This window comes from Chelonia mydas, chromosome 4 (genome assembly GCF_015237465.2).
Source record: "Chelonia mydas isolate rCheMyd1 chromosome 4, rCheMyd1.pri.v2, whole genome shotgun sequence".
NCBI lineage: Eukaryota > Metazoa > Chordata > Testudines > Cheloniidae > Chelonia > Chelonia mydas.
The window spans coordinates 34,332,306-34,347,359 of NC_057852.1; the positions used below are offsets into that span (position 1 = coordinate 34,332,306).

Sequence of the window (15,054 nt, forward strand, 5' to 3'; positions counted from 1 at the left end):
CAGGTAACTGACTTTCTGCTCTATTAGCACAAAAATGTGATACATTTTGAAGGGCAAAGCCAATGGTTTGCCAGGTTTTCTTGACTTACTTTATATTCTCCCATGTAAATCTATATTCAGGGATTTTTTATTTAATGGAAAAGTTGATGGCTCCTTAATGCCAGTATAAGGCCTGGGGAAGCGTGCATTTGATATCAGTAGGCTTTGGATCAGGGCCAGACTGATGAAAAACAGCACTAATCACATGAACAAGCACTTCTTGGAGTAAATCCTTTCATGCACAAGCTTTGGGGTCAGGAGGTCTGTTCCTCAGGTGTCCCATAGTTTAGCATCATCTTTGAAATTTAGAAACTTGATTTCAGTATTGTGAATATAATTTAAATACCATGTGAAAAGGTGAGATTTTGTTTGATACTCAGAAAAATCTAATTTTTATCTACACTTTCCTCACAAATGTTATGTACATTGCAAGAATGTCAGGACAGGGACCTTACCTTCACACGTCTTACTATTAGTAAGCACAATTTGGGTGCTATGATAAAAATAAAAAGTAATAACTAAGACTGGCAAATACTTTTAAAAATCCATGTATATATGTTAGATTTTTATTAAAAAATTACCTTTTGACTGTGTTTGAACCTCTTTTTTGTTCACTTTCCGGGAATATTCATGCAAATGAATTTACTGGCAGGAACAATCACCAAAACAACAAAATCAACATTATTTGGGGAAAGATAATTTTGAATTTGTAATCATGAGTTCTGGCATCTGAAATCCAATTTCTAAAAGTATGTTCATTCAGTCAGATCACATGGCCTGTCTTTGTTTCCAGTCAAAACAGATGGAATTTTAAATATTTGAACATAGTGACTGCTCAGGAACAAGCTCCAGGCAAAGATATTATTCTGTGAGTAATTTTTTATAAGTAATAACTTTAAGAAAATATTAATTGGCTGTACGGACAATTTGCTCACAGAAAAAAGATGTAAACTTGTTGAATTATTTATTATTTGTCCATCTCTAATAATCCATTTTCAGTCCAACTAGCCACACTTTTCCCTTGGTCTGTGACTCTTTATATTAAATAGTAAACCTTTATATTAAAGTTTGCCTGCTTCCTAAAAATCCTTATTCTCTTTGTCCTAATACTGACAGATCATCCACATGATTCAAGAAGTTAACTGGTGCCTAACATTTCTTGCGTAACTATAAGGAAGCTGTAGTATTGTCACTTTAGAAAGTTGAAAGACCTTTTCCTCAACGGAATTGAAATGGACTGATAATGCCTTCTAACTTTAAGGATTGTTTGAAAGTTTTCTATTGTATTACTGTCCATAACTATGAGACAGTTTAGAAGGGAGAATTACTATTACCTTTACAACACAATTCATCACTTAGGTCTCCGCAGTCATTGACTCCATTACAGGTTTCAGTCAAAGGAATGCATTTCCCATTGACACAAGGGAATTCGTTTGAACATTCTGCAAAGCAGGAAGAAAAATAAAGTTCTTATTTAACTTTCTACATCATCAGAAACATACAAGGAAAAATTTTGTTTATTTTATTTTTGCAACACTTGGGTCACAGCCTTCTTAGGGCCTGATCCAAAGCCTAGGAATCTTTTCATTTATTTCAATGGACTTTGCATCAGACCCTCAACATAACCTTTTCTTTTCCCCATCCAACTTCCAGCAACTTGGCAAAAGGGATCTGCATTTCTCTTTGTTAAGGAGTAAGATGGAGATGCCATTTCAGAACTGCTAGGTGGTGCACGTGAGTAATGTGGTGTACACTCTTCTTCTGGAAGGATATTCATCATATTTTAGGTGCCTCTACACTCTTGCTTTTGCCATTGGGTCAAAGACAGAGAAGCTCTATCTGTATCCCTCTTTTGACCAGCTGCATCTCCCACTGATGATACTAGAGCAGCCAAAGAAAGCCCAATTATTGTCAATTTCATCACATAGAATACAAAACTATGAAATGTTTTAAGCAAACACCTGGTTTAGTTTACACCAGTGCAGGAATTAAATTGGGACCAATGCTGCAAGGTGCTGAGCACTTGGCAGAGGCACTAGCAATTCACATAATCAGGCTCTTGGCTGGTACCAGGCTACTGGATTCTTCAGTGTTCTGAATTGCATGACACAGTCATCCTGTACAGAGCGATGGCTAAAAGGATGCCACTGGCCACCCCTCCAGCTGATCAGGGAAAGACAGGACTTACTAGAGATGGCACAAGTTTCCCCAAGAGAAGGATTTTAAGAAACGTTTCTTCAGCTTCAGGGCCTTTGTTAGGCTTGGAGGGGGAAGGGAGTTGCAGGCACAACATTTTGCTATGTTTTCTTTTGTGAAATTTTACTCAGAATATTTTATGAAAGAAGATGAATTATTTTCCTTGTTGAACTAACTAAAGGCTGAAAATTATTTTAAAGACTATAAAATGTGACTACAATTAGAAGCGGCGGTGCCTGTGGTACCATACTTGATAGGCTATAATGCAACTTCCTAATTGGATGCAGTGATTAACCTGAAGAACCCTAAGTAGAGTGTTTAAAAAAAGACACATATTTTACCAACCTTTATCTTCTTTATGGCACACAACACTAGCAAAATCCTTATTACTATTTCGGCTCTCGATTAAAGTACATTCTGCCAGGCTAGTCTCTAGCCCTCGGCAAGTAGCATGAAGACATTGAGATGAAGTTAAGGCAGATTCTGGGACTTGGAAGGTCTTTTTGTGATATTCAGCTCCTCTATGAAGATGCAAATAAAAAAATCAAAATATATTATCCTTGCACAGAGAATTATCCATATCAGTTACTGTGTAGCAGTGACTTGATTTCCCTCCTGTACCATGAAGGTAAAGGTGTTTAGGACATAGCTGAGAAAAATTAACACACATCAACTCCTGACAACACAAAAAGGTACTAGGTAGTCACACTGCATGAGTTTTTTGGAAACAAAATGAGGCCCTCATCCTGCAAATTTTTCCTCACAGTGTGCCTGTGTGCAGCTCCATCAAAGTCAGTAGGGCCAGATCCTGAAGAATATTTAGGTGTCTAACTCCCATTGATTTCAGTGGAAGTTAGGCACCTAAATATCTGGGTCTCTGCAAGGCCACAGGGGTCTGCTCATGTGGAACAACGGGTAGGATCAGACCTTTATTTGTGGGTGGATTCTAATGATGCAGAATTTTGGGACCATCCTGCATGATGCTAAGCACCCTCAATTCCCATTAAAGTCATTACAGGTTTATGGTGCTGAGGACATTGCTGGATCACGCCCTTAATAAGAATAAGTTGTAAACCTTATTAACTGCCAGAGTTCCTCCAAATTGTCTAATCTTCCTGACCATCAGAACTGCAACAACAAATATGTCTTTAAAAACATCCTACAACTTTGTTCTTGTTCCAAATTAGACTACCCTAGTCATCTGATTTGTATCCTTATTTTTACTTTATTAGTGCCCTATCATCATGCAAGAAATCTGCATCAAGTAAATAAGGAACCAGAGAGTCTTGCCATGGCTACGTCAGGCATGTAAGCCCCATCTAGGACTGAGCGCTCTGTCTCTGCACAAGGCTCAGCCCGTGCTGTCTGAAGAGTTAAAGACCAGGACTCGGAATTAAACCCCAGTCTCATAGGGACGGCGTGGGGCACTCCAGCAAGATGTCCAGCCCTCACACGTTTAGATTGTCACTTGGCCCTACGTGACCACGTAAGGGAGTACAGGAGAGTAAGGCTGGCCCCTTACATGTCTCTGCCTGGATAACCCAGATCATGAGTCTGGGCACAGAGTGGAAAACAAGCTCTGTAGAGCTGCTCCTTTGCCCTGTGACAAAGTGGGCTGCGTAGTGGTGGAGGAAAGGGCAGAGAGTGGGTGGAGGCTTGGCTCCAGTCCCCAAAATTCTGACCAGTGGAGCATAGCTGGTCATATAGGGGAGTGTTCAGCTGTTGTGACCTGCACTGGATGTGCCATGTTTGTCTTTCTTCCACAGGACAGAAGCGACTTTGTCTGTACAAAGTGCAAGCTGGTCTCCATATTGGAAGGGAAGGTTCAATGTCTGGAGCAACAGGTATCAACCCTGCGTTGCATAAGAGAAACTGAAGATTTCCTGGACAGATGTCAGGATATGCTTCTACAGACACAACGTTCTGAAGATTCAGAGCAGGCTGCACTGTGGTGACAGGAGGACGGTGAAGAAATTTGGCAGCATGTGACCTCCAGAAGAAGAAAGGGGAGCGTCCATGTACCAGCAACGCAGATACAGGTAAGTAACCGTTTTCATGTTCTCTCCACAGGTACTAATGCGGAGAGTGGACTAGATGATACATCTGAGGGAAGGGAACAGAAGGAGACTCCGCTGATTGGAAGGCATGAGATGCACTGTCCTAGGGTTGGGGGTTCCACGACCACCGCTCCCAAGAGAAGGAGGTGGGTGGTGGTGGTCGGGGACTCTCTCCTCAGGGGGACTGAGTCATCTATCTGCTGCCCCGACCGGGAAAACCGAGAAGTCTGCTGCTTGCGAGGAGCTAGGATTCACGATGTGACGGAGAGACTGCCGAGACTCATCAAGCCCTCAGATCGCTACCCCTTCCTGCTTCTCCACGTGGGCACCAATGATACTGCTAAGAATGACCCTGAGCAGATCACTGCAGACTACGTGGCTCTGGGAAAAAGGATAAAGGAGTTTGAGGTGCAAGTGGTGTTCTCGTCCATCCTCCCCATGGAAGGAAAAGGCCTGGGTAGAGACCATCGAATTGTGGAAGTCAACGAATGGCTACGCAGGTGGTGTCGGAGAGAAGGCTTTGGATTCTTTGACCATGGGATGGTGTTCCAAGAAGGAGGAGTGCTAGGCAGAGATGGGCTCCACCTAACGAAGAGAGGGAAGAGCATCTTTGCAAGCAGGCTGGCTAACCTAGTGAGGAGGGCTTTAAACTAGGTTCACCAGGGTAAGGAGACCAAAGCCCTGAGATAAGTGGGGAAGTGGGATATCGGGAGGAAGCACGAGCAGGAGCGCGCGAGAGGGGAGGGCTCCTGCCTCATACTGAGAAAGAGGGACAATCAGCGAGTTATCTCAAGTGCCTATACACAAATGCAAGAAGCCTGGGAAACAAGCAGGGAGAACTGGAAGTCCTGGCACAGTCAAGGAATTATGATGTGATTGGAATAACAGACTTGGTGGGATAACTCACATGACTGGAGTACTGTCATGGATGGATATAAACTGTTCAGGAAGGACAGGCAGGGCAGAAAAGGTGGGGGAGTTGCATTGTATGTAAGGAAGTACTATGACTGCTCAGAGCTCAAGTGTGAAATTGCAGAAAAACCTGAGAGTCTCTGGAGTAAGTTTAGAAGTGTGAGCAACAAGGGTGATGTTGTGGTGGGAGTCTGCTATAGACCACCGTATCAGGGGGATGAGGTGGACAAGGCTTTCTTCCGGCAAGTTACGGAAGTTACTAGCTCGCAGGCCATGGTTCTCATGAGAGACTTCAATCACCCTGATTTCTGCTGGGAGAGCAATACAGCGGTGCACAGACAATCTAGGAAGTTTTTGGAAAGTGTAGGGGACAATTTCCTGGTGCAAGTGCTGGAGGAACCAACTAGGAGCAGAGCTCTTCTTGACCTGCTGCTCACAAACCGGGAAGAATTAGTAGGGGAAGCAAAAGTGGATGGGAACCTGGGAGGCAGTGACCATGAGATGGTTGAGTTCAGGATCCTGACACAGGGAAGAAGGAGAGCAGCAGAATATGGACACTGGACTTCAGAAACGCAGACTTTGACATCCTCAGGGAAGTGATGGGCAGGATCCCCTGGGAGAATAACATGAGGGGGAAAGGAGCCCAGGAGAGCTGGCTGTATTTTAAAGAATCCTTATTGAGGTTACAGGGACAAACCATCCCGATGTGTAGAAAGAACAGTAAATATGGCAGGCAATGAGCTTGGCTTAACAGTGAAATCCTTGCTGATCTTAAACACAAAAAAGAAGCTTACAAGAAGTGGAAGATTGGACAAATGACCAGGGAAGAGGATAAAAATATTGCTCGGGCATGCAGGAGTGAAATCAGGAAGGCCAAATCACACCTGGAGTTGCAGCTAGCAAGAGATGTTAAGAGTAACAAGAAGGGCTTCTTCAGGTATGTTAGCAACAAGAAGAAAGTCAAGGAAAGTGTGGGCCCCTTACTGAATGAGGGAGGCAACCTAGTGACAGAGGATGTGGAAAAAGCTAATGTACTCAATGCTTTTTTTGCCTCTGTCTTCACGAACAAGGTCAGCTCTCAGACTACTGCACTGGGCAGCACAGCATGGGGAGGAGGTGACCAGCCCTCTGTGGAGAAAGAAGTGGTTCGGGACTATTTAGAAAAGCTGGACGAGCACAAGTTCATGGGGCCGGATGCGCTGCATCCAAGAGTGCTAAAGGAGTTGGCGGATGTGATTGCAGAGCCAATGGCCATTATCTTTGAAAACTCATGACGATCGGGGGAAGTCCCGGACTACTGGAAAAAGGTTAATGTAGTGCCCATCTTTAAAAAAGGGAAGAAGGAGGATCCTGGGAACTACAGGCCAGTCAGCCTCACCTCAGTCCCTGGGAAAATCATGGAGCAGGTCCTCAAGGAATCAATTCTGAAACACTTAGAGGAGAGGAAAGTGATCAGGAACAGTCAGCATGGATTCACCAAGGGCAAGTCATGCCTGACTAATCTAATTGCCTTCTATGATGAGATAACTGGCTCTGCGGATGAGGGGAAAGCAGTGGACGTGTTGTTCCTTGACTTTAGAAAAGCTTTTGACACGGTCTCCCACAGTATTCTAGCCAGCAAGTTAAAGAAGTATGGGCTGGATGAATGGACTATAAAGTGGATAGAAAGGTGGCTAGATTGTCAGGCTCAATGGGTAGTGATCAATGGCTCCATGTCTAGTTGGCAGCCGGTATCAAGCGGAGTGCCCCAAGGGTCGGTCCTGGGGCCGGTTTTGTTCAATATCTTCATAAATGATCTGGAGGATGGTGTGGATTGCATCCTCAGCAAGTTTGCAGATGACACTAAACTGGGAGGAGAGGTAGATACGCTAGAGGGTAGGAATAGGATACAGAGGGACCTAGACAAATTAGAGGATTGGGCCAAAAGAAATCTGATGAGGTTCAACAAGGACAAGTGCAGAGTCCTGCACTTAGCACGGAAGAATCCCATGCACCGCTACAGACTAGGGACCGAGTGGCTAGGCAGCAGTTCTGCAGAAAAGGACCTAGGGGTTACAGACGAGAAGCTGGATATGAGTCAACAGTGTGCCCTTGTTGCTAAGAAGGCCAATGGCATTTTGGGATGTATAAGTAGGGGGCACTGGCAGCAGATCGAGGGACGTGATCATTCCCCTCTATTGGACATTGGTGAGGCCTCATCTGGAGTACTGTGTCCAGTTTTGGGCCCCCCACTACAAGAAGGATGTGGAAAAATTGGAAAACGTCCAGCGGAGGGCAACAAAAATGATGAGGGGACTGGAACACATGACTTATAAGGAGAGGCTGAGTGAACTGGGATTGTTTAGTCTGCGGAAGAGAAGAATGAGGGGGGATTTGATAGCTGCTTTCAACTACCTGAAAGGGGGTTCCAAAGAGGATGGCTCTAGACTGTTCTCAGTGGTAGCTGATGGCAGAACAAGGAGTAATGGTCTCAAGTTGCAGTGGGGGGGGCGGGTGTTAGGTTGGACATTCGGAAAAACTTTTTCACTAGGAGGGTGGTGAAACACTGGAATGCGTTACCTAGGGAGGTGTTGGAATCTCCTTCCTTAGAAGTTTTTAAGGTCAGGCTTGACAAAGCCTTGGCTGGGATGATTTAGTTGGGGATTGGTCCTGCTTTGCGCAGGGGGTTGGACTAGATGACCTCCTGAGGTCCCTTCCAACCCTGATATTCTATGATTCTATTATAGCTGGCAGGAGTGGGAGAAATAAGCTGTGTCCTGTAGAGGGCTACAGTAAATTATTTCCTCTCTGAGTTACAATTATTTCCCAGAGCTCTTTCTGGGCTGGCAGATCTGCAAATTGTTCCTAACATAGGGCTGAGAGAAAATTCCCAATCTCGTCTGCAGTTAATGGTATTTTAAATAAAAATGCTTATGATTTGAATATAAAGTGTGTAAAAATTATTGATAATATACTAGATTATCAGGATAGAAATATCTTGGCTTTTACTCTCAAATGACGAATTACATAGTCTTTATGAGAAGATTACAGTAGATACACTCTCCATGGCTGCCCAATCACATAATTGTCCACAGGTGGGCCACAAGTAAGCAGGAGTGCATTTTCATAAACATTGTGATTATCTAAATGAACACCCCCCACACAAAAAAACTTACATTTTAAAACCAAGATGTCTACAGACAACATTTGCTTCATTCATACTCCACTCACTGTTACATATAAATAACTTCTCAGTATGATTCCCATGCTTTACTTGAATAAGACCCTCTGATTGTGAATCTGCATAGTCCAAAGAAACTTCAAATTTTTCTAAAAAAAGATTGCAAAAATGTATCAGATGAAGACAACCACAGGAATAAATATGTCATTATTTTAGAACTTGTAGATAAGTAACATTCATATGGACGGGAAATGCATCAGTGGATAGGGCACTAGATTGGGAATCAAGGGCCTGGGTACTATTTCTGACTCTTCTGCTGACTGACTTTGTGATCTTGGGCCAGTCACTTCATCTCAATATATTACAGTTTCTACTTTCAGTAAAATGGGGATAAAGTTTCCCACTTTTGTAAAGTGCTTTGAGATCTATGGAGAAAACTTTCCATAAAAATGCTGGCTCTTATTATTATCTATGAAATACCAAAATTATGGGACTTCTGATAACACAGCCCTGACACTTTGGGCCAAGGGCCAGATCCTGCTCCCACTAAATTAATAATAAAGCTCCAATTGTCTACAGTGGAAGCAGGACTGGGCTGCCAGGAACAGAAGTGCATGTAGGTAGGTGGGTCTGTCAATTATTTGATTTTTTTATGAGTATCAATAAATACTGCCTCATTTCAATTACTTTTCTTTTGCCGCTTCACATTTTACAATTAAACATTTACAAATAAATGACCAGGCTCTCTGAGAATAAAGAGCTGAGCATTCACCATCCATCTAACAGTGACTGATACAGTTTTGGAAAAGGCCCAATACCTGAAGGCCCACACTTTGCTTTACTCAGAAACTTCTCTTGCGGGTGCTGGCATTCATAGGTCTTTAGCTGACAATAATTTTTTAATGTCTTTCCATTGGTAGAACAAACTGAAGTGGTATTCTTTGGGCATTGGTAGGGAAGCTTGCAAATACAACTTCCTCCAACACATCTCTGCCATGGCTGACAGAAAACTTTCTTACAAGAGTTATGTGTGTACTTATTATTTAAGCATTCTTTTATCAGGAACGTCTCTTGCTGAACTTGCTCTTCACCTTCAGAGGCTCTGTGCTGCAAGACGGGAAATAAAAAATCAAATAAGATTAAGTAGCAAATCAGCCGATATATAGGGCCCAGTCCAATGCCAACTGAAAACATTGGGAAGTCCCTTCATTGATTCCAATTGGGTCCCTTCATTGATTCCAATTAGATCAGTCCCATCACTAGCTTATTCCTTGTATTTTTACTGTCTTCTGTGTGCAACAATGAGGTGTTTCACTTCAGGTTTTTGCAGTAGTATCCTTGGTCACTCCACCTTTCTTATTTCTTATTTTTCTAGGGTTTGATTATCCCTCTTCTCTTTCTTTTTCGATGTTTCATGCAGGATGAGCTCTGCGCTCTCTGATTTTCTTCAAACAGTCCTTGACTTTTCAGCACAACAGATTATAGAATTTTTAAACAAACTCAAATACTGGTGTTGTAGGCAGTGGGATTTACAGTAAATTGTAATTAAAAAGTCTGCAGCTGGATGCTTGGAAACAGATGTTTTTACTGGCCTAATCTTGTAAGATTTTAAAAGTAACTTGCAAATATTTTTAAAGAGCCACAGGTAACCAAACAATAAAGAAAGAAACATGAATCTACACTTAACTTGTTGATTTGGTTTAGGTCAACTGAAGTGACAATTATTTATAACATCCCCTTGGAAACTTGAAAATGCAAAATCCCTGATGTCATCGCAAACAAAGTGCTTTTATTGGCTTATTATTTAAGAAAAAAAGAACGTTGAAGCATAAAAGTTGCATGCATGGAATTTGCGTATAGAAAAAAAGATAACCAAAGGGACTATCAACCTTGAATGTGTCCATTAAATCAATACAACTCAAGTCTAAAGCAGCTCATGAAAGCTTATGCTCAAATAAATTTGTTAGTCTCTAAGGTGCCACAAGTACTCCTTTTCTTTTTAGTACTAAGAGTGAAATCCTGGCCCCATTGAAGCTGATGAGTGTTTTGTTGTTGACTTCAGAGGGGTCAGGATTTCATCCAAAAACTTTACCCTGTTTTGTAATCGTATTACATACTTCCTGCTATTCTGAGGCCAGTAATTAATTCAGTTAAACTAATTATGCCTCTAAATGTACAGACCAAACTAAGAGCCAGATCCTGCAGTCCTTATTCTGGCATAACGCCTATTACTCCACTGTAAATTTTGCCTGAGTATAAATGGACTGCAGGATTTGATTCTCTAGGGTCCCAATTCTGCAACTGAATCAGGGTAGGCAGACCCCTGGGCCCCTTCAGAACTCCTTGCAGGACTGGGCCTGGGACTATAATTGCAGTAATTTTTCTCTAAACCCCCTTTTTCAGAAGCCTTCTGACATACATTCCCAATTACAGTAATTACATTAAATAAAAATGCATGTCACATTTCAAGTATTCAAGTTTGGATTAAAATAATTGCATCAGTACCATTACAGGAAAACATTTAAAAATAAAATATTCTCACCAGTTATTATTGAAGAAAAACTTGCAGAGGAATCACCTTATTTAAAATAAATTCTTACCTGAAATCCACAAATACAAAAGAAGGAGCATGAAAAAACCAAGAGAACTAGTAATACTTTCATGATGAAGACTTTTTCTCTGTCTAGCTAGAAGAACTTCTCTGTGTCTGATTCTTTTTAGCCTTAGGTATTTGTCTGTGATTAATTTTTAACCATTAGTAAAATATTTAAAAAGGTTGTTTAGAAATAAAGTGCAAGAACCTCCAGATTTACAGATAATTTTGAACTCTTCAGTAAGGATCCTGCCTCAATCTAACGTTTTTTACCGTAACTGTAATACAAGATAACAAAAGTAAAGTCTTTAAAGTAAATGATTAAAAAGAGGATCCCATTAGGAGTTTACTTTTCCATGCCCTAACTCACAATCATTGGTTCTACTGCTGACTTTTGCCAAAGAATACCATTGAAATGCTCAGGCTGCTTCCATTGCTTCTACACTAGTTAGCTGTTTACGTATGTTCCTCCTTTGAGTTATCCTGGAGCAAAACAGACAAAAAGCAGGAACACCAGGATGTACTGAGTACTGTAATTTAATATTTCAAGATTATGCTCAGTACATGTTGCTCAACCGCTTGGCAAGTGAAAGGTCTGTGTGTATTGTGTGGTTTATTATGGGAGTGTCAGTTCCTAGGAACACTAGAATGAAAACAAAACCAAAGAAAGGCTATCCTCTAGCACAAGTTACCCCAATTCCAAAAAAGTGCAAATAACAGAATTATACACACACACACTTATACTCTCTTTATTTAAATAACACCTTGGTAGTCAGACAAAAAGACAGGCTTGATCATCAGATAACAGGTTAAAGAGTATTTAGATAAGTCAGATGTATTCAAATCAGCAGGGCCTGACAAAATTCACTCTAGGGTACTTAAGGAGCTAGCTGAAACAATCTCAGAACCATTAGTGATCTTTGAGAACTCATGGAGATGGGTGAGGTCCCAGAGGTCTGGAGTAGGGCAAACCTAGTACCTAGCTTTAAAAAGAGGTACAAAGAGAACCTGGGAAATTATAGGCCAGGGGATGCCTACTTGAGCTACAGTCATACCCTATGATTGCAGCATAAACATAGCCTGAGTGATCACTGAACCCCAGACAGCTATTTGCTCTAGCATCCTAGTCTGGAACAGCAGCACTCTGGAGAGCTGTGTGTTGACTGATTCCTCCCTGTATTTCAAGGAAGTGCTGAATTTCGGACTACTTTTGGAACCCTCTGGTCACTTGGCCCTGACAACTGCCTCCTGTACACAAGGGTTACTTTGTATTACTAAAAGTCTAAAAGTTGGAGCTTTTGTTTTTCTGAGCAATTTGTGATGTAAATTCCAGCACTTGCATGCTTTATTGTGCATGAGGAAATGCTCAAGCCCCAGGAATTCTAATATATAAACCTAATGATTACAGCTGAAATGTGGTAGACTAGATAACTAGCAATGGGATATGGATCCTTTCATCTCTAGATCACCTATTTGAATCCAGCCTAGGTCATTACCACTAGTGACTGTTTGGTTGCCTATGTGAAATGAATTGGAATCAGAACAGTTCTTAAAGGACAAGTGTCCATGTCCCAAAAATTTCCATCGCAGCTTGCATTCTTGTTGGCAGTCTCAGCAATGACCATTGCACGAAGGGGATGGAGACTTACCCTCACTAAGAGAGATCCAAGTCAAGGTCTAAGGCTTGCAACGCTGCTGCCCATTCTGACACAGAGAACTTCACTGTCCTGGGGTGTAATTAGGTACTCCTCATGGATGTTAAATACATTTAAAATTATTTCCCCCTCCACTCCTCAAAAAACCTAAAGGGTATGAGAGGTCTTTTGGTGTTTTCTTCTCATGATTCCTTTAAAGTTGTGGGTTAGGAGGCTGCAGAGAATGCAGGAGCCTTCAGAGCCCAGGGAACCCTGAGAAACATTACTTCCACCCCCATGCATCCCAGAAGCACTACTGCACTGTTCCTCAGATACTTCTTCAGCAGCCATGTGTCCAGGAGTTACCTTCCCTATACAGTTTGCAGTAGAAACCTTGAATGTGGACTCAGCATTTACTCCATCATAGATTTCTGCAAGAGTTTGGAGGGAAACATACTGAGGAAAGTGTCTGCTCCCCAGCTCCACTTCCTTTCTTCCCATACCCAAACCCCACACAGAAGGAATTTTGTGGGGTTGTAGGGAATTAGGGAGCATACTGTAGAGTTGGCATTCCTCCTCTTTCATGTCCTCATTCTCTCGGGTTTTAATTCCCTCTGCTAGTGGAAATGTTGGAGAGCACAAAACATGAGTCCTTAATTTATTTCTGTCACACCCTGCATTGCAGATTAAGGACAGAATATTAGGCTTAACTTTGATTTAGTGAGCGTTTTTTTACAGTTTGCCTCCAAAAATATTGTAATTTAAATGAAGTAATATTATATTAATATTAAATGACTTTATGTGTTGTAATAATCTCTGGTGAAAACATTAATCTAAAGGCATTTCAAAATGCAGATTATTTACTTGGTTGACCAGAATTTAGTGAAGGAATTGCTGTAATTCATTGCATAGATGCTATAGAAAATAAGAAGAAGAAATTAAACTCCCAAATCCTTCCATTATTTTGTCCAGCAGTATCATGAAATCACTATGCAATAAAAGTACTTTTACTTATAAAATGAGTTAGATAGAGTGTACTTGTTTACTAACCAGTGAGTTAATACACAGAATTACTGCTACCGCATCAGTCTTCTTGTTAGTGCCAGCCATCACTCAATTGATAAACATTTAAAATATGAGGAACTAAAATAACATAGTTAACTCTGCTAATTTATCACTCACTTCTGTATTTCTCAATCATTCCAAATACTAGGGAAAGATTGCAAAATCAGCTGAAGCATTTAAAAAGAGCAGAGGGAGGGAAAGGGCCAAAATATGCTTACATACACCTAAAGATATTCATAAACAGTTCTTTAATGTTTATAATGATCTGTACAAATTGGAAACAAACCTTTCCATACATGCTTTGAATCTGTTTTTCAAAAAATTTACATTACCACAAATTACACCTGACCAATGTGGAAGACTTAATGCTCCCCTAATGGAAGTCAAGTTAATTGAGGAAATTAAGAAAATGAAAGTAGGGAAAGCCCCCAGCTGGCAATGAAGGTTGTGGGCTGTGTCATACACATTTGTCAGGGGCTCTGATATAATTTTTTTCTTTAATCATACAAATGCAGCCCAAAGCTTATTCACGTTTAAAGCAGGAATAGACAAAATATTGTACAACAGCTGTTGACATTAGCTGTAGCTGAAAAAACCCAAGATCGTAGATGTCTCTAGAATTTCACAGTTCAAAGGGACTTCAGTGTGATACTGCTGGCATATATTGCAGGATCAGGGCCTTTATACAGATTCCCTTGCTACTTGTAAGGGTGTTTCAAACAGCAACGGGGGAACATATTTTTAAAATCAGGAAAATGTGATTGTGCAATAACAAATATTAGGAGGCAGGGTCAGGGCAGAAATGTTGACCTCAAACTACTGGGTTAATATGATTGAGATTAATTAGATTTCTTTTTGAGGGTTCTAGAATTATAGAAATACAGGGTTGGATGGGACCTCAAAAGATAATTTCGTCCATCACCCAGGCTGAGGCAGGATTGAGTCCACCTAGACCAACTCTGTCAGGTGTCTGTCTGACCTGTTCTTAAAACCTACCCAGGTAACTTGTTCCACTGCTTAAGTTTTTCCTAATATCTACCTGAATCTCCCTTCCTGCAAACTACGCCAATTACTTTTTGTCCAACCCTTGGCAAACATGGAGAACAATTGATCACTGTTTTCTTTAAAACAACCTTTTACATATGTATGTTATGACATCCCCCTTCAGCCTTCTCTTACCTAGAGTAAGAATACTCAATTCTTTCAACCTTCTCTCATAGATCATGTTTTCTAAACCTCATATCATTTCTGTTGCTCTGGACTCTCTCTAGTGTTACCTTTCTAAAAGTCTGGTGCTCAAAACAGGTCACAGGAGTCCATTTGAGGCCTCATCACTGCCTGGTAATGGCGGGACAATTACCTCCAGTGTCTTACTAATGATACTTCTATTAATACACC

General features: G+C 41.3%; 1 protein-coding gene across 3 annotated transcripts in view; it reads right to left on the minus strand.

Moving 5' to 3' along the window:
• CFI (complement factor I) overlaps nt 1-15,054 on the minus strand; it is a 35,973-nt gene that overhangs the window by 18,885 nt on the left and 2,034 nt on the right. The window contains exons 1-5 of one of the 3 annotated variants that reach the window (XM_027834356.3): nt 10,965-11,446; nt 9,183-9,471; nt 8,360-8,513; nt 2,581-2,756; nt 1,374-1,481 (exon numbers count right to left, since the gene is read on the minus strand). In XM_027834356.3, the coding sequence (XP_027690157.1) occupies nt 1,374-1,481; nt 2,581-2,756; nt 8,360-8,513; nt 9,183-9,471; nt 10,965-11,027 (790 nt within the window). In that variant the 5' untranslated portion in view covers nt 11,028-11,446. Of the gene's footprint in view, nt 1-1,373; nt 1,482-2,580; nt 2,757-8,359; nt 8,514-9,182; nt 9,472-10,964; nt 11,447-15,054 lie in introns of those variants that run through there. The other 2 variants (XM_043545318.1, XM_043545319.1) reach the window with 2 other exon arrangements.